At 40.0% G+C, this 24,863-nt stretch overlaps 1 protein-coding gene across 1 annotated transcript in view; it reads left to right on the top strand.

The window, feature by feature from the left end:
* Nucleotides 1-1,967: 1,967 nt before the first annotated feature.
* USP45 (ubiquitin specific peptidase 45) overlaps nucleotides 1,968-24,863 on the top strand; it is a 48,852-nt gene continuing 25,956 nt past the window's right edge. The window contains exons 1-7 of the mRNA XM_021544938.2: nucleotides 1,968-2,038; nucleotides 9,991-10,100; nucleotides 12,187-12,356; nucleotides 13,888-13,991; nucleotides 14,381-14,481; nucleotides 23,164-23,309; nucleotides 24,557-24,652. Coding sequence (XP_021400613.2) covers nucleotides 10,001-10,100; nucleotides 12,187-12,356; nucleotides 13,888-13,991; nucleotides 14,381-14,481; nucleotides 23,164-23,309; nucleotides 24,557-24,652 — 717 coding nt within the window. The 5' untranslated portion in view covers nucleotides 1,968-2,038; nucleotides 9,991-10,000. The remainder of the gene's footprint in view (nucleotides 2,039-9,990; nucleotides 10,101-12,186; nucleotides 12,357-13,887; nucleotides 13,992-14,380; nucleotides 14,482-23,163; nucleotides 23,310-24,556; nucleotides 24,653-24,863) is intronic.

Raw genomic sequence — 24,863 nt, forward strand, 5'->3', positions numbered from 1 at the left:
AATTCTACCAGCAACCCAAACTGTGGAGACGCCTGCAGATGAAAGAGAGATGAAGATTTTTGAAGCCAAATAAAATTTTAAAAATCCCAGCCTGTGAGTATTTTGCCGAGGAGAAGAGGTGATTTTAGCACTGGCCTGCACTGCTTTCACCACTGTCACTGTCCCCTTACAGCCACAGGAGATGTGGTCCAGACACAGATTTCCTTTCTGGTGACCAATGAGCAGATGCAAGGGAATGGCATGAAGCTGCATCACAGAAGGCTTAGGTTAGATATTAGGAAAACCTTCACCCAAAAGGTAGTCAGGCACTAGAACAGCATCCTCAAGAAAGTGTTCATGGCTCCAGACCCACCAGACTTCAAGAAGTGTTTGGACAATACTCTGAGGCACCTGGTGTGTAATTCTTATGGCTGTACTGTGCACAGACAGGGGTTGGACTTGAACTTTGTATGTCCCCTCCAGCTCAGGATATTCTATGAGTTGATGATCCCTGTTTTCAGTTTTGAATATTCTGGTTTTGAACCAAAACCCTAGCTTTGGTTTTGAAAGCTGTCAGCCTTCTAGCCACAAGGACTAATGGCTAAGACGTATGTGAGTGGACAAATGAGGGTCCTTCTGTTCCACACATTTTAAATCAGTATTCTGTATTTAATGCATACCTTTGTAGATATGTTACATATCATCAATTCTAGTCTGTAAAAGCAGGCATGCTGGATCTTTTAATAAAAAGATGCACTTTGAGGAATAGGTCGTTGAATCTTTACTAATTAGAGTTTTCCTTCTTGAAACGAGAAAAAAATATTTCTTGCTACTGTAAAGTGTGACAAATTGAACTTGGCACATATAACTGGTTCACTAGCTGCCCTTCTGCCAGCCTCTCCATATGGCCTCCTTGACAGGCATTTGCAAATTGTCTGTCTGAAGCAGTATATCTATATATGAATTGAAGTTTAATGCATTTTCCATTCCCCACAAGGTAAGGACAGAATACACTACTTCTAAAAATGATCTTTTGAAGTGTATTGCATATTTTATCTGTAATATACTTATTGCATGTAATATACTCATTGCATGTATAAGGACGATAAAGCGTTCCATGAGAAGCACCTGAACACTTGTCATATGAAATGCATTTTATTCCCGGGAAGAAACATTTTCATAGTTTTGATTTGACCCTGGATAATACTATGTACAAAAAGAGAGAACTCACTAGCTTGTTTGCTGAAATAGGAAGCATTCACTAGCCATCTTGTGAAAGACCAAGAGAATTTGAGGTCAGAACAGATCAAGCTTAGCAAACTCCCGCAGCTTGGTGAAAAGGTGGGAAGCAGCACATCCAATTCCCCTTTTGTCTTCATGGCTGCACTCGGTCAACTCCTCCTCAGCAGCTTCCTTAATTTCACCTCTCGGGACTCTCTCTCCATTTCACCTCTTCTTTACTTGTCTTTCCAGTTCTGTACAACCTCCCACACTCAAACCCGGCGGCACCCAACCCAGTTTCCAGTAGCTCCTCCCTCGCGTGCTGGACATCCTTTACTCCGCCTGTCCTCGGTGGGGATAGGCACATTTGATGCTGTTCTCCTTCCAGTCCCTCCCACGGTGGCTGCCTCGAAAATCCACGCAGGGTCCGGACCCTGCTGCATAACCTCTGGGCACGACTTTCCACAGCCGTACACGCTGCCAAACCTCCTCAGCGCGCTGCTCACGGGTACAAACCCAGCGCAGCATGTCCAGCTCTTCCAGCAAAATTCAGAAGTGAAGGTCACCCTATCCTTTGCCCTGAGCTTCCAGGGTGCCCCGCAGCCAGCCCCGTCGCTGCCTGTTGCATCTCAGTGGGCCCCGGTGCGCTCCCGGGCGGCCCCGCTTCCCCAGCGCCCTTCCCACCCGGGAGACGCTTTGTGCCCCGGAACCAGCCCCGACCCCGCGGCCGCTCGGAGCCGCCCGGGCTGCGGCTGGGGCGGGGAGCGGCGCGGCCGGGGGCGGAGCGGAGCTTCCTCCGCCGCTTCCTGCCGCCGCCGCCCGCCGCCGCCGCCGCTCCGTGAGTGCGGGGCGCGGGGAGGGGGCGGGCGGCACAGCGCGGGGGCGCCGGGGCCGTGCCGCGCAGCCGGGGGGGTCGCGGAGCCTCCGCCGCGGCCCGAGGGTCGGGCCGGGCCGATCGGCCCCGCCACGGCGGCGGCCGGGCCCGCGGCCTGCGGAGCCGCGTCCGGGGGGCCGGGCGGGCGCGGGTGCGGGCCGGGGGCGGTGGAAGGGGCTCTGCCCCGCCGTGGCCCCGGCCGGGCGGGCCGCCCCTCCGCGCTGTCCGGCGCTTCTCCCGCCGGGCTGCTGGCCAAGTGCGGCTCGTGTTGGGTCGCCGGCCGCGAGCTGCTGGTGGCGGCCGCCCGCTGTCGGTGTGGAGCGGGTTAACCCTGCCGAGGCATGAGAAGGGCAGCGCCGGGCCGCCTCCGTGAGCCGCAGCGCGTCTCTCGGTGTGTTAGGTTGGGAGCAGTGGGTGGCAGCGCCCGTGGCCGGGCTGGGCGTGCGGCCCGGTGACCGGGCGCGGGGCTGCGGGGGCGCCGGCTCCGCGCTGCGTGTGCCGGCCCGCAGCCGCCGCCGCGGCCTCCAGTGCCGTGTTCGGCGGGACGGAGCGCTCCGCGCCCGCGGAGTAAATGACAGCCCGGCGCCGGTCCTCGCGGTTGGCCCGAGACGTGGTATTCTAGACCCAAAGCTGCGACTTTCCACGTTTTATTTATTATTGGGATTATCTAATTTGATTCCTAGATTTTTTTTTTTCTTTCTTTCTCTGCTGTCATGTCCTTACTTTAGGACTTTGTCCTGCCCTTGCTATAGCTGTGTTGCTACTGGCACTATTAAAAAGGATATGCACAACAGTGTATTAAACATAGGTGCAGTAGAATGAAGACATCAAGAACACAGGAGCAGATGGCAATAGCTGCAGGTGTAGCACTGTATTCTAGTTGCATGTAATCTTTAACTACAAGTATTTCCCAATTCCATTAAATAATCCTCTCCTACAAGAACATACTTGTATTTAAAGGGTTCTTTCTGCTCTTGTTTTCTAGCTTTTAAAACAGAAATAGGAATGGCACAAGCATGTGCAACCTTGAAGCAGATTATACCTTTGTGAAATTGTTCTCATGATTACTACATTTGTAAATATTTTGCCTGTATTCTTCATGAAATATTGAAGATCTGGTGCTCTGTAGCTTTATTTCTGTGAGATTCACAGAATTACAGCTGGTGTCTCAGGGGTTCTGTTTTGAGCATCAGTTGTAGATCGAGGACAAGTTGTTCCGCTTCAGACGTGCCATCAAAGCAAAGTGGGGCAGTCTGTGTGGAGGAAGAAAATGGAATTACATTTTTTGTTCTTAATGGCAAGACTTGGACTTTCAAAGAGCTCAAACTAGTAGTAACTTACTGTATTATCTGTTCTGCTGATTAACCAACTCCCACAACCCCCTTCCAGAATAGATAGGCAGCCATTTATGTTCTCCAACTCGGCTGTTTAGGCAGAGGTACAGCAGGAGCCTTAGCCTAAAGTATTGTCTTGTGTGGGTTTCAGCCTTCTGTCTCACACATGCTTCAACCACAGTTCCTTTTTTATTTCTTGGAGTTCACAGAATGAGCATTTCTCCAAAAATCCTTTGCTCATATTGCCCTTTATTTTCTGTTATGACAACTTGGACTGCTTTTTCCCCAGTTTTTGGTCACATGGTTATCCTGGCAAGGTACCGTGAGTTCAGTGTTTACTTTCCAGCTGTTTCAGTTCTTATGCTCTCAGATTTTCTATGGTGATGGTACAGTAATGTTGGTGTTTATATCATGGGAGTGCACTGTCTGTCATCTGTCTTTTCATATACAAAGTTTTACTTTGCAAGCTAACATCATTAGTTATAAGCCATGGCTCTTTTTATTGTACTTAGGTGGTTTTTTTTGAAGGATCAATTTTCTAGAAAGACCTATGTTGGAACAGTCATGCATCTTCGCAGATGTTTTTCCTTTTTGGTATGTTACAAAAAACCCCCAAACATTTAATGTGGGATAGAGAACATAAACAAAAGTTGCAGTTTGCTTTATGGGGCTGGATGTTGCCAGGTATATCTGAAATTTTCCATAAAACTTTGCTGTAAGATACTAGCAAAAATATGTTGTCAAAATGCTACTCTTTTTACCCACTTAGAGCTTTAATATACTCTAGTCATAAACTCAATTACAGAGTCTTTTCAGTTTTGTTTCTGGACATATCTGGCTTCTGTTCATTCCTTAGAGGTAATTTTTCTGTGGCAGGTGGTTTTAGAAGGATATCCGAGGGGGATTTTGGAGGATACAAACATGAAAGTTGATAGAACATGCTTAGCATGGGCAGCTGGCTGAAGTGGATTACTGAAAGTGAGAGAGGCTATGAGATTTTTACTGTCACTTGGAAAGTTGTATCTAGTGGTCCAAAGCCTCCATCTCACTCCTTGCTCCAAAACAACATCAGTGTCTCACCCTTTTTTAGGACTGCAATACAATGTTAGGATTGGCGTTTGAGCTCCAGTGACAGTGTAGGATGTGTGATGTGCCTTTGGGCTAGGAAATCTCGGAGATGACGCTTTCAGAATTTCAGATGACATTTTCCGGGGGAAGAAGCTTTGCTGCCACTACCAGTCAGCAGTTCTGGTCCTTTTACTGCTCTCGCAGGCAGCGGGGGCTTGTTTTCCGCAAAGGTTTCGGTGGCTGTCAGAGCGCTGAGCCTCCTGGCCTGCTGATGGGTGACACTGCCCAGCTGCTGACCATGATGGATGTGCTGCCTTTTTTGATTGGGTGACACTTGGTCTAGTGGTGAGCAAGGCAAAACGCCACAGGTAATGCTTGGAAGAAATTGTCTGAAATGTATCAACTTGCGGCTTACATCAAAACATGTAGCAGTTCTCTGGAGGATATGGTATTACTGATCCATACAGGGACCTTTCACAGATGTGTTTCAAAGCATCTTTGGACTTAATCTGCACATCTGTGCTGTTCCTTTGCCCTTTTGGTGCCAGGCTGCTGTTTACAGCTGGACAGTTCTGTTAAGACATATGAAAATGCTAATTTTTCCTAGTATTCAGTGTGTGCTCTGCCCTTTCAGTGTGACACAGGTTTTTCTTTGCAATGTAAAATGATACAATTTTAACTTGAAAGTTTGACAACAAGTAGTGAGACAGCTGGAATTTAGGCTACCTCAGATGAATTGAGGGGTTGAAGTAAATGTATTTGCCCCAGCTTCTTTGCATTCAGGTGCTCCTTGATGAAATAATTAACAATACTGGTTTCACAGCTAATGGACAGTCCTGTAGGGAGAGTATTGACCATATCCAAAATAATACCTGGAGATATTCTGTAGACTCACTTAGCTACATTTCACAGGGTCAATATGGTGAGTTTTGCATAATTTTTATCTTGTTTGCATTCTAGTAATGCAGCTTTAATCCTCCTAGTTAATCAAGAATCAGTAAATATTGTAATAAGTATTACACAGATAAGAACAAAAATATGGCTCTTGTCTAAAAGAGCTCAGACCCTAATTATAAGAGGAGGGGAAAAGTGGATCTAGGCAGATGGAAGAAGTGATATATTAACAGTGCAGCAGGTTATTTCTCTAACATACTGGTGGTCTGGTCAGTGTTTCTTATAAGCATCATGGTGAAGGCACAGCATGGGAAGACTCACTAAGGTGACACATTTCAACATTTTGTAAGTGAACTGTAGACATTCTAGGAGGAGGGACTCACCTTCCAGGTGAGAAGTGCTAGATGGTAAGATGGGAAAAGGGTTTGGGAAGTGCTGACAGTGAAGACAGTTTGCTTCTCCAACTCTCTTGCATAAAAATGTTGTGAGGAATAACATGGTTGGTGGGTTGGGTTGTGTTGGTTTGGTTTCCCAAGGAAAAGTGATTTTTAGTTCATACTAGCCTTGTAACTTGTATTGGTCTTGGCTCTACTGAATTACTGTAAAATGTAATTTTTTTTAAAAAATAGCAGTTACTTATTTTAGAAACAACATTCAACTCTTGTAAGTATCTAAATATATACTTGATGAAGAGGGTAAATTTCTAAATATAGGAATATTAATGCTGTTAAATATAGATTATATCAGGCATATCTTAAATTTAAAATAGTCTAGGCACACCGTAGATCTAACTTAACAAATTCAGCAAATTGATTTTTGGCACTCTGTCAAAACTGACGCTTTTAAAATTAGATAGGCAGATCGTTCTGCTGCTTATGGAGTGGTTTGCTCTTTCTAGAATGGTGGAAATGAGCAGTTGAGTGAGGAGGTTTTGATCTTAATCAGCTTTTAGGAAGATTGACATTAGGAGTCCTTTAGGAAGTAAGAAGTCAACTGAGAATAGGTAGTGATGGTGATGATTACATTTCAAACTCTCGTATGCTGAGCTCAAAGAATCTGAACAAGTTTGGCAAGGAATAGTTCTTAGTTTTGTACAAAATTATTTTTTAAGAGGAAAAGGTTTAGGGCTTTTTAATCTAACTTTTTATATTTTTTTGGTTTTTTCCCAAGGGAACTGCCTAATTTCTACTTAAGGTTTTTACTGTGTGCCAAGTAGAGATGAGGGTAGAGCTAATATACCCTCTGAACTTGGGATTTTCTACCACAAAAATCATTGTCCTTTTATTTGTCAGATTCATTAGTCAAATGTCGTGTACACCATTACTTGATTTTATGTGTACGAAATGAAAAGCTTAAATATATTTGTTTTTCATCACACAAGAAAACTTCAAGTGAAGATTTGTGGTGACCTCTTTTTGTATAGGAAAAGGAGGAGAGTCTGTCCCCTTTAGGCCACTCCATAGTTGGTGGCTGTAGACAGAAAATTCTCATTGCACATATTAAAAAAAATATGAGAATGGGTTGGAAAGAATGGGAACACTTCCATGGTTTTTCATCTTCAGTGTTCAGTCAAGTTAATTTTGTCTGAATTATTCTTTTATCTTTTGCCTGCTTGTCCTGAATGGCTTGTGCCTATGGCCAACAATAAGCTATAGAGCATCCCTTTTGATTTTTCTTAGCTATATTTGATGCTTTCTTGAGACTATTTGTTTAGGATTTTCATTCCAATAAAATCTCAATACTTTTATTTCCCATAAACTGAAATTTTTGAGAGGTTATTTCTGAGGCATCCTAACTTTCTTCCTTGTTTAACTCAAATATAATTATCAAATTTGTGGCATAAACATTGATTTTGAAATTATGTTGATTGATGTTGATCATGTTTTTATTAAATGGGGCCTTTAATTTGTAATGTTTTCAGTCCCTGAATGTACTGGAAAAGGGCAGACAGTACTCCATATACACTTGCACTGTAGATCATGTGGAGTAGCTCGTTGCTCTTACCCTTCCATCACACTTCTGTGCTTTTCAAAATCAGGCACAAACCCTGGCTGTCCAAGTCCTTGATATGCTCTGGTTTTTCCAAGAGCTCACAGGTCAGTAACCATTGTCTGATGGATGTCCATCTGTGTGTATGTCCATGAAAAGTAATTAATCTAATGGTCCGTGTTGTCTTTTCCTCTGCCTGCTCTTAGTGAAAGGAGACTGAAAAGTGTCTGGGCTGTGCAGTGTGAGTGCAGCTTCTTATGCCAGTGTGCATTTCTAATGCCGTGTTGATTAGGTTGGGCTTGAAGTGCCATGCTTTCAGTCATTGTGGGTATCAGCTGACACTGTTTTTTCCCCGTGTCCTGAGGGTCCCTAGGATATGGGTCCAGGAGTGGGCTTTGTTTTCCCTGATCCAGGTCTCATCACCTGTGCTGTGGTCTGCAGCATTTCACACGTGGGAAAGACTTGTTTGTATTTCAGCTGGTTGGGCCCACAGTTATTTGCTGGAGCTCTTTAAGTGTACTGATACAACAATGACTTTCATTGGGGTGAAGTCTGTGCTTTGGACAGTCTTATATAATCTGTCCAAAGAGATCAAAATTGTTATGCTGAAATGAACTCATAGACTGTTTATGTCAGTGTCAAATCACCTAAACCCAACATGTTCCTTTAGGGAGGACATTTTTGCTGTCTTTGCTATTGACTCTTTGCATAATTTAGTGTAAGGTCTTGTGTTTTCTCACAGCAGCTCTATAGACCCTCTGTAGATCAGTGTCTTGATGAATCCTGTGCTTAGTTAAGTGGCAGTGTGGCAAGTGGTGATGGTGATGGTAGTTTCACGTGAAACTTGGGTATGTATGAGAAGCTGCCAAGGCAGCAGAAAGACACAGTTGAAGCTGTTTGAACCTCCTCATGTTCTAGGGATGCCAGGTTGCATGGTTTTTGATGGACATTAGGTGTGCTAACATCTGTAAAAAATATATAGTTAGGAGCTTGAATATTTAGACCTTTCTTACTATATGAACAGGAATTGTGAATCCATGAAATAAACAAAGCTGAATTCAGTAGCACTGTTCACTTGCATGTCTAGGCTTTGTAACTATAAGTATAGGAAAATTTGAGATCTGTAATTTAGGAACATCATGACAATTTCTGTGTAAATGTAGCATTTTGTAAAAAAATGTAAAAACATGAAGCTGTTGATGTAAGGAAGCTCTACAAAAATTTGACTTGTCCAAAGCAAATTTCTCATGGGTAGGTTCATGCAGAAAACCTCTAGCACTGAGATTATGTAGGGATGTAGGGCAGATGCAGAGTCGTTTGTCCAAATGTGTAGGAACTTAGAACAGGAGCTGGGTGGTACAGGGAAGGCTGTTCAGGTATCAGTGGTGGTGGTGCTCTGACATCAATCTTAATGACTGTTCTGGTGATTGGCTTAGTGGATAAGTAAGGAGAGGGAATATTGAATTCAATATACCGGTTGTTTCCTGTGTCTCTCAGAGCTTCAGTAATACAAAGGTCTAAATGCATGTACAGAAAAGATTGAAAAATCTTAAGTAGACAAACTTGTTAAACTTTGGAAAACTTAACTATTTGATTCTGTCATAAGAATATACCTTTTGCTATTCCCTAATGTAGGGTATTTTAGAGGTTTCCTATTCCTAAGTGCAGTAACACAATTGAAAATCTTTGGTCCTGGTGGCTCAGGTGACATTACTAGCCTGTTTCTGGTACACAAGATGTCATTTTACTGAGCAGAATGGTTCACATGTTTGCAGTGTATGAGTATTTGACTATTTTACATTCATATGCTTTGTATGTGAAAACAAAAATCTGCTTTTATGAACCACATCATTAAAAGACAAACTGTAAACTAAGCCCCAGCAGCTGTCTATATGGTGCACAAGTACAGTCTTTCAGTGGATTCACATTTATATTTTTTAAATGACTGGTGTGCTGAAATCTCTAATGATTTTTTTTTAAAGTTTACTGGCAAATATTTATGCTTTAATTCTGGTCCTCACAGGACTCCTTGATTAATGACACAAATTTCCAATGGGAGACATCATCTTTAATGTTTAATAGAGGGATCAGTTTGCGCTCCAGTCAGTCATCCCTTGTAGGCTAGAACATTTTAATCAGATTCGGAAGACTTTTATTTTCTTACACTGTTTGAAATTACTCAAAAACCTTTAGGGAATGTACCAAGGGTAAATAATGACTGAAACCTTTCATGAGGGATGTATGTTAAGGAAGAGAAATGTTTATTTTTATGGAGTTTTTCTGGTATGTTGCAGTTGTAATAATTTCCTTTGCAATAACAAAAATAAAGAAAATCTCAATACCTCAAATATTTAACACCACTGCCTAGAAGTGAATGTGCATGTGTCCTCTTTTCCTACAGCTACAATTCATAGTGTCCTGTAGTCTACCTGGTGTTGTGAAATTTCTAAGACTTAATTCCTGACACATTCATACTGCTTGTTACACAATAGCTGACATTAGACCAAGCCTAAAACTTCGTTTGTGATGTTTGAATGTGTGATTGGATTTTGTGCTTTTAGAATTGAAACGTGCTACATTCAGTGAAACATTTCAATAAACAATAAAGTAATCTCTGTTTGTCTTTTGTAGTAAGCAACAGATGCGGGTGAAAGATCCATCAAGAACCAACCCTGAGAAGCCAAAGAGAAGCAAAAGGCCTAACAGGCCACAGGATGAGGACTCTTCAGATGATATTTCAGGTAAGTACATAGGGTGATGTTTCTCCTGACGTTGAGGGCTAGTAACGAACATGTTGCCTGATGAAAACTACAAATCATTGATACCATGAAACTTTTCTTGCTTGAATTTATAATAGAAATATCCCCAGTCAGGTGTTTATGACATGATCAGTTGTTACACTGCATGACTTCCCCAAAAGGCTGGAGAGCTGGTTGATCTTTGATGACAACCTCTCCTTGTGAGGTCAGGCACATGTGGCAGGAAGCTGTGTGGCTGAACAGGGAACTTCCAGCTGAGCTCAGAGGGAAAAAGAAATGGCAGAGAGGGTGGAGGTTTGAGCTGCCTTTGGAGGTTTGGCAGGTTTGAGCTGTCTTTGCAGAGGTCTGGAGTGTGCAGGATTGGGGATTAGGTAAAGCAACTTCAGTTAGAATTGGATCTGGTGAGGGGTGTAAAGAGTAAGGTGAGCCTGTATGAGTAACAGTGGCAGTAAAATGAAGACTCGGGTGAGTGCAAACCTGATGTGTCAGGGGGCAGGGGTTCTAGGGACACAGGACATGGGAAAAGGCTGAGGAACTCAATTCTTCCTTTGCTTCTGTCTTCACATATAAGCTCTGCACTTGATCCTTCCTGGCTCCTGACCTTAATGGCAGACTCTGGGATACAAAGATTGTCCAGAGTAGAAGTTTGAGAACTGTTAAGCAAACTGGATGCACACAAGTCTGTGGGGTCAGATGGAATGCATCTGAAAGTGCTGAGAAAACTGGTTGATGTCATTGTGAGGCTTTGCTCTACCATCTCTTTATGGCAACAAATTGAGGAGGCCAGCTGATAAGCAAGAGGATAGGTCTGCCATGCAGAGTGACTTAGACTGGCTGGAGAAATGGCCAGGCAGAAACTTCTCCATGGCAAGTGATGACTTTGGCACCTGGGCACAACCATGTGCCATTACAGGGTGGGAATTAAGGCAGCTTTGTAGAAAAGGTTCTGAGGGTCCTGATGCACACACTGAAGAAAAAAACAAGCTGTGCTGTTTGTGCCTACTGTAGGCAGGATTGTATTAATGGGAGTGTAGGGCAGGTGGGTGATTCTTTCCATCTTTTCAGAGCACTTGTGGGACTTCTTTGGGAGAACTGTGCTCAGCTGTGGGCTCTTTCTTACCAGAAAGGCTGACCTGTCAGTGAGGGCAGTGTTTCACCCCCTCCGCATTTTTAAGGAGACTGAGAACATGATGTGGGAAGAGGGGCTGAAGGGAATGTCTTTGTTTAGTCAAAGAAGTGGAAGTATAATTTCTTTCATTGACTGCCTGATGGTAGTTACAGAGAAGGCAGAACCAGATTCTTGCAGGAAGTCCACGATGAGAGGACTAAAGGCAACAGACCAAATTTAGGGCCTGGAAAATTTGACTAGGTGTGAGGAAATTTATTTTATATTCACTCTGAGGGTGGTCAGACAGAAACCTGATTTTCTAGTGAGTCGGTGAAGCCTCAGTCCTTGAAGATACTCAACATTCAGCTGAACAAAGCCATGGGCAAACAGATCTAAATTAATATTTGGCAGTGCTTTAAGTGAGGGCTTGGACAAGATGGCCTTCAGAGGTTACTTCAAACTTAGCTTATTCTGTGATACAGTGGAATTTTTGCAAAAAAATATGACAGAGAAGAATGGTTGGTATTCACATTCAGAATGAGCAGTTGAAGTAGGGGTGCATGGATATTTGAAAATCTTTCTTTATGGGTTGAAAAGAGGTTAATGGCCTGTATTGTTATATGCAAAAATAGATTTATTTATTATTTTATTGTCAAAAAATGGGGAAATTAGTTTTGTACAAAAGTAATACTTGTACTTTTTAACGAACTAATTTATCTGGATTTAAGAGGTGGCATTTATTGACTTGAAAAGAATTTCCATTACAGAAAGACTGAAATATACTCCTTCATAAAAATCAGTATTTGGGGAGCAGCTGGCTCATCTTTTCTACTTTAATTCTTTGTTGTCTTTTTTCCTGGTGCTGAATTAATTGCAGATTATGGTCTTTCAGTGTACATGTGCTCTCTTTCATAGCAATTATTTTTGATGGATAAAGGGAGTATGTGTTATTTTCTGTAGGGCTAACGTGCCAGCACGTGAGCCAGGCAGTGGACATGCACCATGTGAAGAGGGCGGTGGCTCAGAGCGTGTGGTCAATCTGTGCAGAATGCCTGAAGGAGAGGCGGGTGAGCGATGGTGAGCCCAGGGCGCCTTCAGACATCTGGCTGTGTCTCAAATGTGGCTCCCAGGTAAGCAGGTGTGCTCAGGCTGCAGAGGTGGAGTTTCTGAAGGATATGTCGTGGATCCTTGTCTGTTTGGCATCTTATTACCTCCAGAGGAGCAGTGTGGTGCAAGTGCTTAGTTGTGAGCGTCACTGCTTCAGCTTCCTCAGGAAGTGGGGTGTGACCTTATGTTCCTGTTCATTTTTGGCAGTGTTAAGGGTTAGCTTTATGTGTCACAGTGCAGTGTGGCATCACAATTAGTGACGGTCCTGCCTTTTTTTTGTTCTTATCTGCATCCTCTTGCCACTTAGAGAGAATTGGCTCTGGGAACTGTGTGGCTGCAAAATGCATCCATTCAGCTGGCTCCTCTGGCAGAAGTTCCCATAAGTAGGAATGAATGAAAAACCAAACATGTATATTACTGAATGAACTTGTGCTGTGGTCACTCAATTGCTATATTTGATTGAAACCAGGGAGAAAGGACTGCTGGAGTGAGAATGCTGCTCCAGTGGCAACTAGCCATTGGATTGGATCAGTTATAATGTCAAATCATGGCCTTGGAGTTTAAAATGGCAGGTGCTGACCCCAAGGGCTTTCACAGATTTCTGCTCTGGGAGTGAAGTAAAGAAAAAATTTTGCTTGATACAGCAAAATTCAGTTTATGGGCAGTGTCAGGCTTGGTTCAGCCAATAGTTGCCTGAACAAGGCATGTCATGATTTTCTTGGAATTTCAGTAGGTTTCACTATAGAAAACTACTTTCAGTAGGTTTTACTATGGAAGCCAGCTCCTACCAGTATAATATAAACAGATTTGATTTTGCAAAGAAACATGCTATTTACAGGGTTCAGAAGATAGTTAACTAGATCTGAGGAGGACTCATATATCTTGCTTGAAAAACTTCCATTAAGGAAGGCTTTTAAAAGGAGTTAATTTTGTGTGCTTCTTCTTGTTCATGCTGTTAACAGCTTCTAAAACTTATGGCTATTCATAGACCAGTCCTGAATCTAAGTCCCACTCTGCTCATACTTGAACCATTGCAAATGCTTTTTCTTTAAATTGCTCTACATAAATGATGTGTTCTGAGCAGCTTTGTAGTACGAGTACAAAGCACTTTATGTCCTTTTTTCATTTACTGTCTGGAATGCATTTGACATTCTTGAGCAGTGAGGGTTACCTATGCTGTCCTCTTCCTTGATAGTCTGTGGACCAAATATGCTATATAGTTATTTCATTCATAATTATTAGAGTATTTTTGCTTTTTTTGAATGGCATAATTTTTTGTCCATTGATATTTATTCAGCACTTATCCAAAAGCTAGGAATTATTTCTATTAATAATTCTCTATATTTTTAAGTGATTTTTCCAAGTAGAAAAGATGAGAATGTTAAATCCTCTCAATCCTTACAAATGCTAAATAAGTAGGGCAGAATAGCTTCTTGTCTAGTTTTGAAAAGTGGTGTTTTTGTAGTTTATTTACTAATAATATAGTCTTTTAATAATATAGTCTTTTCCTTCTCCCCTTTCCTCCCCTTACTGGGTTGGTGTGTCCATTTTTAGGGCTGTAGTAAGAACTCAGAAGGCCAGCATTCTCTGAAACACTTCCAAACCGCACGCACAGAACCTCATTGCATCGTTATCAACCTCAGCACATGGATCATATGGTAAGAGTCAGTATGCAGGTGTTTGTGTGTGCCTGTACTGAAGGACTTCACATAACTTCAGGCAGTGTTTTCTCATGATAAAGAATGATTCTGACAGATAAAATTAATGCTTTCTCTATAGGAAAGGTAGGCTTTCTGGAGAAAATGTGTTTGTCCTTTTTATTATCTGAGATTATTTAAATCTGCAAGGACAACAGTGAATTTGGACTGATCTATAAAAGAGCATATATGAGATGAAGGAATTCAATTCTATTCCACTTTTTTAGTGTGAAAAATTGAAACTGAGAGCTTAAGTAATTTGTGTAATTAATGTTGTTTGGGAGGTTTGCTAGACCTGGGATGTGCCTGCAGATAGCCCTGAATTCCAGTTTGTTTCTTCTTTTGTTTAGGTGTTATGAGTGTGATGAAGAGCTGTCAACGCATTGCAACAAGAAGGTTCTGGCACAGATAGTTGACTTCCTTCAAAAACACGGTGCCAGGGCTGAACCAAGTAAGTTTGCACAAATAGTTTTATCTGGAGGTAATAATAAGCATTTCAGATTTTGAATCATGTTAAAAATACAGCTGAAAGGTTGTGTACAATGTCACCATAATTTAATTTATAATTGCAAAACTTCTTGGGGAAGTAATGCCTATCAAAACATAATGTCACTCTTTTTTCTACAGTATGATTACATTTTAAAAATATTTTGGACACTATAGGACAGTGTTTCTGGATTTTGTCCTTAACAAAGAGAGTTTACTGTAGAGGAGTTGTTACCTTAAATAAGATAAGGCCATATAAATTAATAAATTAATGCATAAAAATATATTGAAGTGTACATTATACATTCACTATAAATGAATCTAATTTTCTCACTACGGATACATAACAGCTTGAAATTTTCTGATTTTAACTTGTTCTCCACAGTTAGCTAGATTTGTTTAAGTGGATTTTCTTGTACTCAGTTGTTGGATAGAATATCCTGTTTTACTGTTTAGTTTTAATTATTAGAATGGTAATTTCTATTAAAATAAGATAGTATTAAATAATTTTCTTATATTAGGAGCATACTGTACCTTCTCAATATATGTGCTAGTGTATAGAACTTCGTATGTGTGGCCCTCAGCTGTCTGCTCTTGATAATGTTGATGTTATTCATCCCTGCTGTAACACACTTGGCAGCATTTCTGGCTTGTGATTTAGAGAGTGCATTGAATTCCACATTTGCTTCTCAAAAACCCACCTTAAGTAAAATAAACTTCTAAAACAATTGGTTGCATCCTTTAACAGAGCTAATCAACCAGTTAGAAGTAAGAAAGGAGAACAGTTGCTTTACAGAATTACACTAAGTATTTTTCTAGCTGAATGTGCATAAATCCTACTGGTTTTGAGGGAAAAAATGAAGGGCTGCTTAAAAATACGATATTTTGATCTAGTCACAGACTGTATATTAAATTATTCAATTTTAATAAATTGATATATTGCTACCTTTTGCATCTTTTTTTTCTTAGAGCAGTGAATATACAGCATGCAGCTTCACTTCTATTCAAAGCTATAGTTTCAAATTTGTGTGTAATAAATGGGTGTTGCAGCTTTCTTGCAGATGAAGATGCTGTGGTGTTTTTCTTTGGTTAATGTAATGAAAGCAATTTTATTCCATTATTGTACTGCGGATAAGACTTTCTGAGTGATACAGCTCTGTGCCTCATGGTTTAGATTCTTAATTTGTGAAACTTCAGAACACCTGAAGCTTTCAGATTAAGAAGCTGAAACGTTTTCTGTGAAATGCCTTAAATTAATCAACTTAAATTCCAAACTAACTCAGGAAAAGCAAGCATATTTATTGCAGAGCAGGGTGGCATATGTTTCTGCTGTATATGCATTTGTTTAATTTTGGTACTCTGTTTTGAAAATGCTTATGTTTCATGTAAATGTTTGCTGATATAACTGGAAACTTTGCTGTAACTGGAACAAAAATAGTGTATATATTTTTTTTTGTTCAGGGCTTAGACATAGCCTTGCAGGGTGCCTGCCTTGGCAGCAAGAGGTCTGAGAGTGCCCGGGTCGCTCCTGCAGGGCAAGCCACATCTCCTGCTCCATTCTGGGAAAGGGTTGAGGCTCCAGTGTAGGCTTGGATTAATGCATTAAGTCTGTGTGTGTGCTTCCAGTGATATTTTTTAAAGGTGAAAGTCTGTGACTCTCTCCACTCTGTCTGTGTTGAGCAGTTTGGATTGCATTCCTGAAAGCTCTGGGAATGTTGGCCCAAAGATGATTTGTTGGGTGTTCCTGAGTGGCAAGCTCAGGAAAAGAAAAGCTCTTTGCCCAGGACTGTGTCTTTAGGCCAGGTTCTTTGCTGGAAGAGGCTGGAAAACAGCCGTGTATTTATAAATGACTGGTGTGCATGACAGGGAACTCCCAACCAGAATTGGCACTCTTGGTTCGTTCTGATAAATTACAAACTTGGTACTTCTGCAGAAATCTATGTAAGATTTTTTTCTTTTCTTTAAATTAGACTACCTTTAGGGATTCTGAAAAAATAAAATCTGAAATTAAAATGTAGTTCATGCTGTTGTCCAGAAAACAAAAGAATGTGATGTATTACTGTGAAAATTAACTCTATTTTACTTTTTTTTAGTGCAACATTTTATTTCACATTCCATTGATATTTTCAGTGTAGCTGTCATTCTTTAAAATGTTAGTTGGTGTAGATTTTAAAAAATTTATTTTGTGTATTCACTCCTTAAAAGCATAACCTAATTTAAAAAAAAAGAAAAATAACTTGTAAAAAACAAGTAGTGTAAAACTGACAGTTAGTTCATATTTCTTGCTTAAAAATCCATCTTGTGCTTTTTTCCCTATTGCTTTTCCACTTCTTTGTAAAAAAGCAGTCACAGTGAAGACAGTTCTCATAGCAGAATGTGGCACTGTAACAAGAATTCATCTTACGTCTGGATTTCTTTCTGTTGTAACAACTGGTTAGCATGGTGCATCATCAAAATTCAAATAGCATTGTGTAGAAATTTCTGTAGAAATGCAGTATGAAATGGATTAAGTAGCAAATGAGGGCTGCTAGGATTTTTTTTTTTTCAGTTCTCAAAAGTGCAGCATTCATTTAAAGATAAAATGATCAGTTGAAACATGTGAGAGAGGGTTATATAGATTTCCTAATTAATGCATCTTGGAAAATAAACAAAAGCAAAATGCTTGTCATTTGGTACTAATGTGGTGGAATAGTGTGGCAGCAGGATCCCTGCTTTTCACTCAGCCTCTCATAAAGATTCAACTTCACTTCAGCTGTAAAAATGTGCAAATTACATTACTACTACATGACTGACTTTTGTAATTACATTAAGCGATTGAGATAAATCCCAGTTCTGGGTTCCCAAAAGAATGCTTGCAGCTGTGTGATTTTCACATCTGATCCTATGGTTTGTTGTACCCAGCAATGTCTGCTCTTTTCCTGTTTTTTTTTTTTTCCTCCCTTTTTTTTTAGAGGAGTCTGTTTGGTTAAGAGGTCATGTTGGGCACAAGCTGGAAGAAAAAAGAAAGATTGCTTTCTAGGGTGTACCACCCAGAAATTTGTTTTGTGGAGAAGGTTAGCAGGCCGTGATGATTGCCACAGAAAGGCAGGTGCAGTATTGTCCGTGTGGCACACTTGTGAGCTTCACATGGACATAATGCACATGTAGTACACAGGAACCATGCTGAGACATTGCAATCTGTGTGTCTGCTCATTTACTGGAGAAAACAAATTGTTTTGCAGTCTTAAAAGTGAATCTTACGCATATTTTCCTTTACAGAAGCCAAATTATATGTTGGTGGAAATATAAGATTGCATAATTTTTATAGAGCAGTTAATTAAATTGGTTTGTGTGGCAATAGAATGGGAAGAAAGAATATATATTCTTGAATGTTGTGGTTAAAGTTTTTATTGGGAGGGGCAAGCAGAGGAAAAAGGTTTTGCTAATAAGTTCAGCTGCCTGGATTTGCCAGTCAGTGAAAGTTAGACACTTGATTTTTGTTTTGATGGCTGTAAATAATGTATAAAAATAGATATAATTTTACAGTACATGTGAGAGTTGCAGACTTGTATAGAAAAACAGGTAGTGTGATGGCTAACTTTGCAGATTTCCATTCTGCTATGAATATTAGCAATTGACAAAGGATCATATTGAAAAAAAATGGTGTTCTTTCTTAAGTGACTTTTGCATGTAGTTTGGAGTCATAGAAGACCATTCTATCTACTTAGAATCAACTAGCAAAATAAAACAGATTATGTTGATTTTCTGAATCTGAAAATCCACTTTGGCTAAAACGCAAATTTTGGTTGTTGGCCAGAAATTTTCTTTCAAATTTGCTTACTTGCTAGTAAGCTCCTTGCAAAGGAATGAAAACTGAATCATTGACAAAAAAAATTTTTAGGCATTCTGTAATTTTTAACCATGGATTCTTTCCTTTCCTGTCCATGTACTTATTTGCTTGTGAGGTGTAACACAAGTCAGCTTTCCTGTCCATGTACGTATTTACTTCTGAGGTGTAACACAAGTAATTTGAACATACAGGATCAAAAGCAGTCCTTGAATAGGTTGCTCTTCCACACTGTGCAGATGTCTTTTCTAGTTTATAACATTGTGACAAGACTCAGAGAAATAAAATTACAGTTATAACATTGTGGCAAGACTCAGAGAAATAACATTACCGTGTATAACATTGTGGCAGGACTCAGAGAAATAAAATTACAGTTTATATTTTTTAGGGTTGTAATGCTGCTAGAGAAATTGAGCTTTTAAAATTTAAAGTTAGTGACTATTTCAGAAAAAAAAAACAGTCTGTTTTTTGAAGGTTGGATTCTCATTGTTGTACAGTGTTCAAAAAAAAGCCACCTAAATTTTTTAGATAAAAAAGGAGTGACAGACAATTTAGTAACATTTCATAATACAGCATGATGAGAACTTGGTAAAAGAAAGGCAGTCTGTTAACCTTGCTTTTACTATGAAGACCTTCAGCTGAAGTGCCAGGGTTGTATTCAATAGAAAAGGCTTGACCTTGGCATAAAAGTGCATATTCCTGGAACCCTTATTTTCAATTAAAAAAAAAAGTTGCATTGAAAAGATGAGCAAGAGTGCTTACTCTCCTGGCTGGAAAAAAACCTTGATGTCATTTATCTTCTTGCTTTCATACCATCTGCACCCCCAGACAGAGCTCAGTTTCAGCAAAGGCAGTACAGAAGTCTGTGTGTGCTGCAAATGTTTGAAATGCTGGCAAAACCAATTGATAAGGAACTCACAATAAGTTTCCCTTTGCACGGGGATGTGTTTGTACACCTGGTGCAGTAAGTGGCTCTGCTTTGTGGAGTGAATCATTGTCTGTGCTAATGTTTGGCTTAGGAGTTTCAGTCACTGCCCATGAGGCTGGTGCTGAGCAGCTGTGGGACAAAGCAGTGTTCCCTGCCTCTGGAGAGCTTATGGGACAGGACCACAGGTGAGAGGAGCAGGCACAAGAAAAGCTGAAGAAAAGAGCAGCAGGAAAAGAGTGCTTTGCAGGCAAGAGCTGTAGCAGAGGAGCAGCTTCTGCTGCCCTTCTTTCCAGGGCTCTGGAAGGGTGGGAAGGGGGCTTTCTAGTGTGGGAGAGAGCAGGGTGGTGTTAGGAAGCTTTGCTGAGCATGAGGCTGTGTCTATGTGCAGAAGCAGCTGTCTGAGAGTTGGAGGTGGATAAAATGGTGGGACCAGAGCTGGGTACTGACCTGGTGCCTGTGGAGAGGTGGTCAGTAGGGTATGATGATCTGGATGGAGAGCTGGGCAGTAGGTTTTGGCAGAGTGCTCAAGCAGAGTGTCTGTGCAGCCAGATACATTTTGTTAAAGGAAGAGAAGGTTCCAGTGATCAAGGCACAGCTTAGGTGAGAGTTTTTCTTGTATGACTGCATCAGAAAAGTCACCTCTGCAGCAAAACAGCAGGAAGAGTCTGACAGAGAGGCATGGTCTGAATGTGAGTCCCGAGCATAGTGGGATACTCTGTCCCTGCTGGGGATGGACAGGCCTGCCTAGGGCTGATGTCCACACTACCTGGGAAAGGCAGAGAGCTTAAGGGTCACAATGTCAATTCTCTAGCAGATGAGTTAACTAATGACAGAAATCTGTCTGAATTTAATTACTTCTGTGCTTTTCACCCATCCTACTGTCATTAATATGAACAAGGTCCTTTATAACAAATATTACTGCATGTGGACAAATGACTCGGACTACTTCTTTTATTCTCTTAGGCCAAGAGCTGAAGGTCCTTGTGGGCAGCTGCAGATGACAGCTGTTTTGATGGAATCCTTCAGCTGGGATCCTTGTGCATATACTGGCTTAAAAGTCACTTTTCATACCCAAAAGCTCACCCTTAAATTACAGAATTGCAAGATTGAGTCAGCAAGGGCCCATGAAACAGTTGTTCAGTGCGAATTCACTTTAAAAAATTACATATTAGCTTTTTGATTAATAACATGTTTGTAGCCTTGGGTTAATCTTGAAGAAGGACCCTCTAGCCCCAGTCTGTAGAAGTATTAGCTATCACAGTCATTACCAGCATGTTCTATTAAGACTGACCAACTCTTCACATGTCAAGTAAACATTCAGCTTCAGGCCTGTCTGTCATTTATCACTGAGCCGGGGACATTGAGCAGAGCTAAATTAAAAACTGCTGTCCCTCCTCTGGCTCTGTATATGTGCTCAAAAATATCTGTGTGTTATAAGCAAGGCAGCAGGCAATGTTTGTAATGGCAAAACAGCACATTTCTGTCAGGATTTTTTCACAGATACAAAAAACCTAGTAAAATATCATGTGGATTGTGTTTTAAAAATTATTAAGAAATAAAAATGCAGTAATTAAAACCTTCTGAATGAAAGGAGGTTCCTAACTGATACCACCATCCAGGCATTTTTCCAATTTGCTACTACTTCTCCTTATCCTTATACATATATCCTTCTCCCTATATATATATATCCTCCTAATTATCCGGCTTTGTGGCAATCGGATGTCAGGTTCTCATTTCTTGTGTTTTGTAATTGCATATTCATCCAGCTCTTATCACAAAGCTGGATGCTTCAGCTTTGTTTTCCCTCCCTTAAATAATTTGTATGTGAGGTTCAGCAAATGGAACCTTGCTACTTGTGTGAAGCTGCCATTTAACCATGAAGTGAAATGCTTTTATCGAGTTTGCCCTGCAGATATGGTCCGCTGTGGCAATGCTGTCCATATTTGGTGGCTGTGCAAGGAGAGCCAGGTGGTGCTGCAAAGCATAGCACAGTGAAGCGTGGACAGATCTAGGTTTGACATTTGTCATCCTGTACTGCTAAAGGGAAGAGAAAAATCTGCTTTTCCATATGCTTATGCTTTAATTTTTGCCTGCAGTTTTGTCCAGATGGCCCTGTGAACATTGTTTACTTTAAGATGCTGTCCCAGATGTTTTTGAATGCCGATGGATAAATGCAACAACTGTGGTATACTAATACACAAATTATTTCCACAATTTTGACTCTTTTTTCAATTTTTTTTTCCTCTTTTTAACCATCTCTTTTCCCCAGCACTATTCTGGATGGCCCACTTCTCTGAGGGGAAAACATCTCCAGTTATATTATTAAACTTCGGAGAGAGAACAGTGCCTTTGAGTTGCAGATAACTTGGAGCTCCCATTCCCATGCTGTGGTTGTTCTGAAGATTTTTGGGTACATGATCTGCAGACACTGTAGCATTCCCCTTCTAAGCATGATATTTAAAAGGTGTTGCTTCATGTAGCCCATAAAGCAGTGACTGTTTAAGGGTGTGAGCAGCTCGCTTGTTGTTTATTATAGTCAAAACCACTTTGTCTGCTTTTTCAAGGAGAATTTTGTCTTTTACTTTGCCCTTGTACTGTCTTAATTTTCCACCTGAGTGGAAAGGAGAGTAATTTAAAACTGTGTAAGCACTGTTAACAAGAACATCTAAAAATGGTTTTAAACAGCAAATCGCCTCTAACTCTGTTTTGCAAAACTCTTATACAGTTTGGAAGAATAGTTGCACCTCGATGGCACTGTAGGGTGCAGGCAGACTGTGTCAGAAGCTTATTGCCAGATACAATAGATATTTTAATGACTTCTTTTTTATTCTGTGATTTTTTTTTCATTTTCTAAGCAAGAAGGTATTTAGGAGTGTACATAAAGGAACCTTTTGGCATGCGAATTTCATTAACGTAAATAGGTCTGTTAGTTTTTTCTCAAGAACACTATAATGAGACTTCAATGTGAAACTCATTAGAACAAATACATGAATTCATATGTCAAGACAGAGATTGTAGCATCACAGTTCTTGGCATCTATTAAGTCCATAACTCGTTTACATTGACGTGCATTGTTAATCAATATTTAAGACACTGCAGATGTCAGTAATGTTCACATTTAGTCCTGCAACCATGGCAGTATGAAAGTTGCTAGTAGAATTCAAGGCTAAATATTGTTATTGCAAGTCTTTCCATTACCTCTAGGCTACAAGTTAATGACTGTCTAACTTTTCTGCCCCTCATCTATTTAAATAATAAGGGAAACAAGGAATTACATGGTTGTTATAGCATAGTTTTATCAATTTTTTGTTACTTGAAATTAAAACACTAGCGTTGTATGTATGTAGATTGCATTAGTAATTCCTCAGGCTGTGACAAAGGGAGGTGAGTTAAGGAGCAAATGTAGGGATAATGAGTCCAGTTGGGCTGTTGACAAGGCAGTTGGAATGGAACACTGTAGTTGATAAAGACTTGCAGCATTCAGCGGTAACTTTGGGCTACCTCCTTTCAAATGCACCAAAAAGCAGCCTTTGAATGGTGTTTCTGATGTGTATAACGAACATATATCTCAGCTGCCTATTGTTAATAAATAACTCATTTTACTTTATTTATTACTTGTTTAATTGTGGAAGTTACAGTCTTATAGGACAGTATGATTATTATGGAAGGTTTTGTTGGATATGGAAGGTTTTGTTGGATATAAAGCCCCAGGGCTTTATCTATTGATGTCTAGTTTTTTGGTTTTTTTGGTGTTTTTAAGACTGGATATAGCAGCTTAGAGTGTTATCAAGGTATCTTCCACATAGTTAAAAATAATAAAAATAATAATGCAAGGACTTAATTGATTAAGCTATGCAGTTATGTGGTCATATTAATCTGTAATTTAATTATAGGTTCATCAAAAATCATACGTCTTCGTGAAGAAAACAGTGAAACAAGTGAAATACTGAAAGGGAAAACCTCTGGTAATGGTGCATCAGTTCCAGTTAAAGGAATAAATAATTTAGGAAATACCTGCTTTTTTAATGCTGTCATGCAGGTAAGATGGAAAGATCATGCCACTTTCTCTTAACAGATTTCCGAAATACTAAGTCTGTATAATCTATGGGTTTCTGAAAAGGTTTTGAGTATTACAAATCTTCATTCTGCTTTCCGAGAGTCCTTTTCAAATTCTTTTTACTCTTTACTATCGAAGGAGTGTTTCCAGGTATAATAAAAAAGAATTCCTGCATCACTGGTGTTTTGCACAGTAATGAAACAAGTGAAAATGCCAAGTGTTTTAAACACTGCGTATGTGTGTGGGTTGTACTGTAGCATATGGTTTTATTTGAAGTTCAGCATTATTAGTCATGGCTAATGCAGGGTATCATCATACTGGTGATGTGAATAGTGGCACTGTGTGCATAATGTAAATGTCTGCACTATTCATTGGGTGATTTTAAACCCCTACAATGGATGCAGTTATAAAATTACTTTTATCTATTATGTATTTTTTCTGACTACAGTAAGAGGAATGAGCTATACTAATAAACATCTATTGATGTTTAGTATACAAGCAATCCAACATCCTCAAAAAAAGCATTAGCCTTAGTGGGTTTTATATTGCACCATCCTGTTGCTTGTCAGCTAAGCAGAGACATCTCTATGTCTGCAGATAAGTGAGCAAGTGAAAGAAAACTGCTATAAAGGTTTTCTGCACTGACACACCTCATGTTTATGATGTTGAATGGAAAATTCATTAAACAGATAGTAAATTCAAACAGGCTGCAAATTGTTATCTGTCCATACTTAGCACATTGTAGAAGCCTAAGTGATCTGCTGTCAGGGTTGAACAAATATAAAGAAACAAAGATGAGATATCTTGAGTTGATTTCTTTCCTCAATTCAGAAGGGTAATACCTTTCATTGTGCCAAAGTCTTTGTGCTTCATGGGGTATGGTGAGAGGGACTGCAGATTTTAAAAGAGGCAAATGATTTCTGATAATAATGTGCTCATCCTAAAAAAAAAAAAAAAAAGTATCTTGTTGCTCAATATAAAAAAAAAGTTATTACTAGTGGACTATTTTGAAATTACAGAAAAATAAATAAATACAATTTTAGTAACAGTCAGATCAGTGATTTTTTTATTGTTCTTTCTAATGGTTGGATCTAAACCTTAGTTACACGTTATGAAGTATATCTGGTTTGGTGTACCCCTGAATCTAGAATATATAACTAAAGAAACTCTGTAATTGAACTCTCAACATGTTTCTTATAGTATTTTGTTTTTTTTTTTTTTTCTTTAAGAACTTGGCACAGACTCACGTTCTAAATGAACTGATGTATGAGATAAAGGAGAAAGGAACAAAGTTAAAAATCTGTCATACTTCAGATTCTCAACTGGTAAGTATGCACTGAGAAATACAAATTTGGGAAAATGTGGGAAGAAGCTGGAGGAAATCACATCTTTGTTAAAGGTGTTACTCTCCCATTTCTTCCACATTTTAATTGTTCAGTGGGTTTACATTACCTGTGAACTTATTTCTTTTACAGAAATTATTACTCAGCCCTGGAGAAAGAGGAAGAATTACTTGCTTTCACATTTTGTGATGTT

This window comes from Lonchura striata, chromosome 3 (genome assembly GCF_046129695.1).
Source record: "Lonchura striata isolate bLonStr1 chromosome 3, bLonStr1.mat, whole genome shotgun sequence".
Taxonomy (NCBI): domain Eukaryota; kingdom Metazoa; phylum Chordata; class Aves; order Passeriformes; family Estrildidae; genus Lonchura; species Lonchura striata.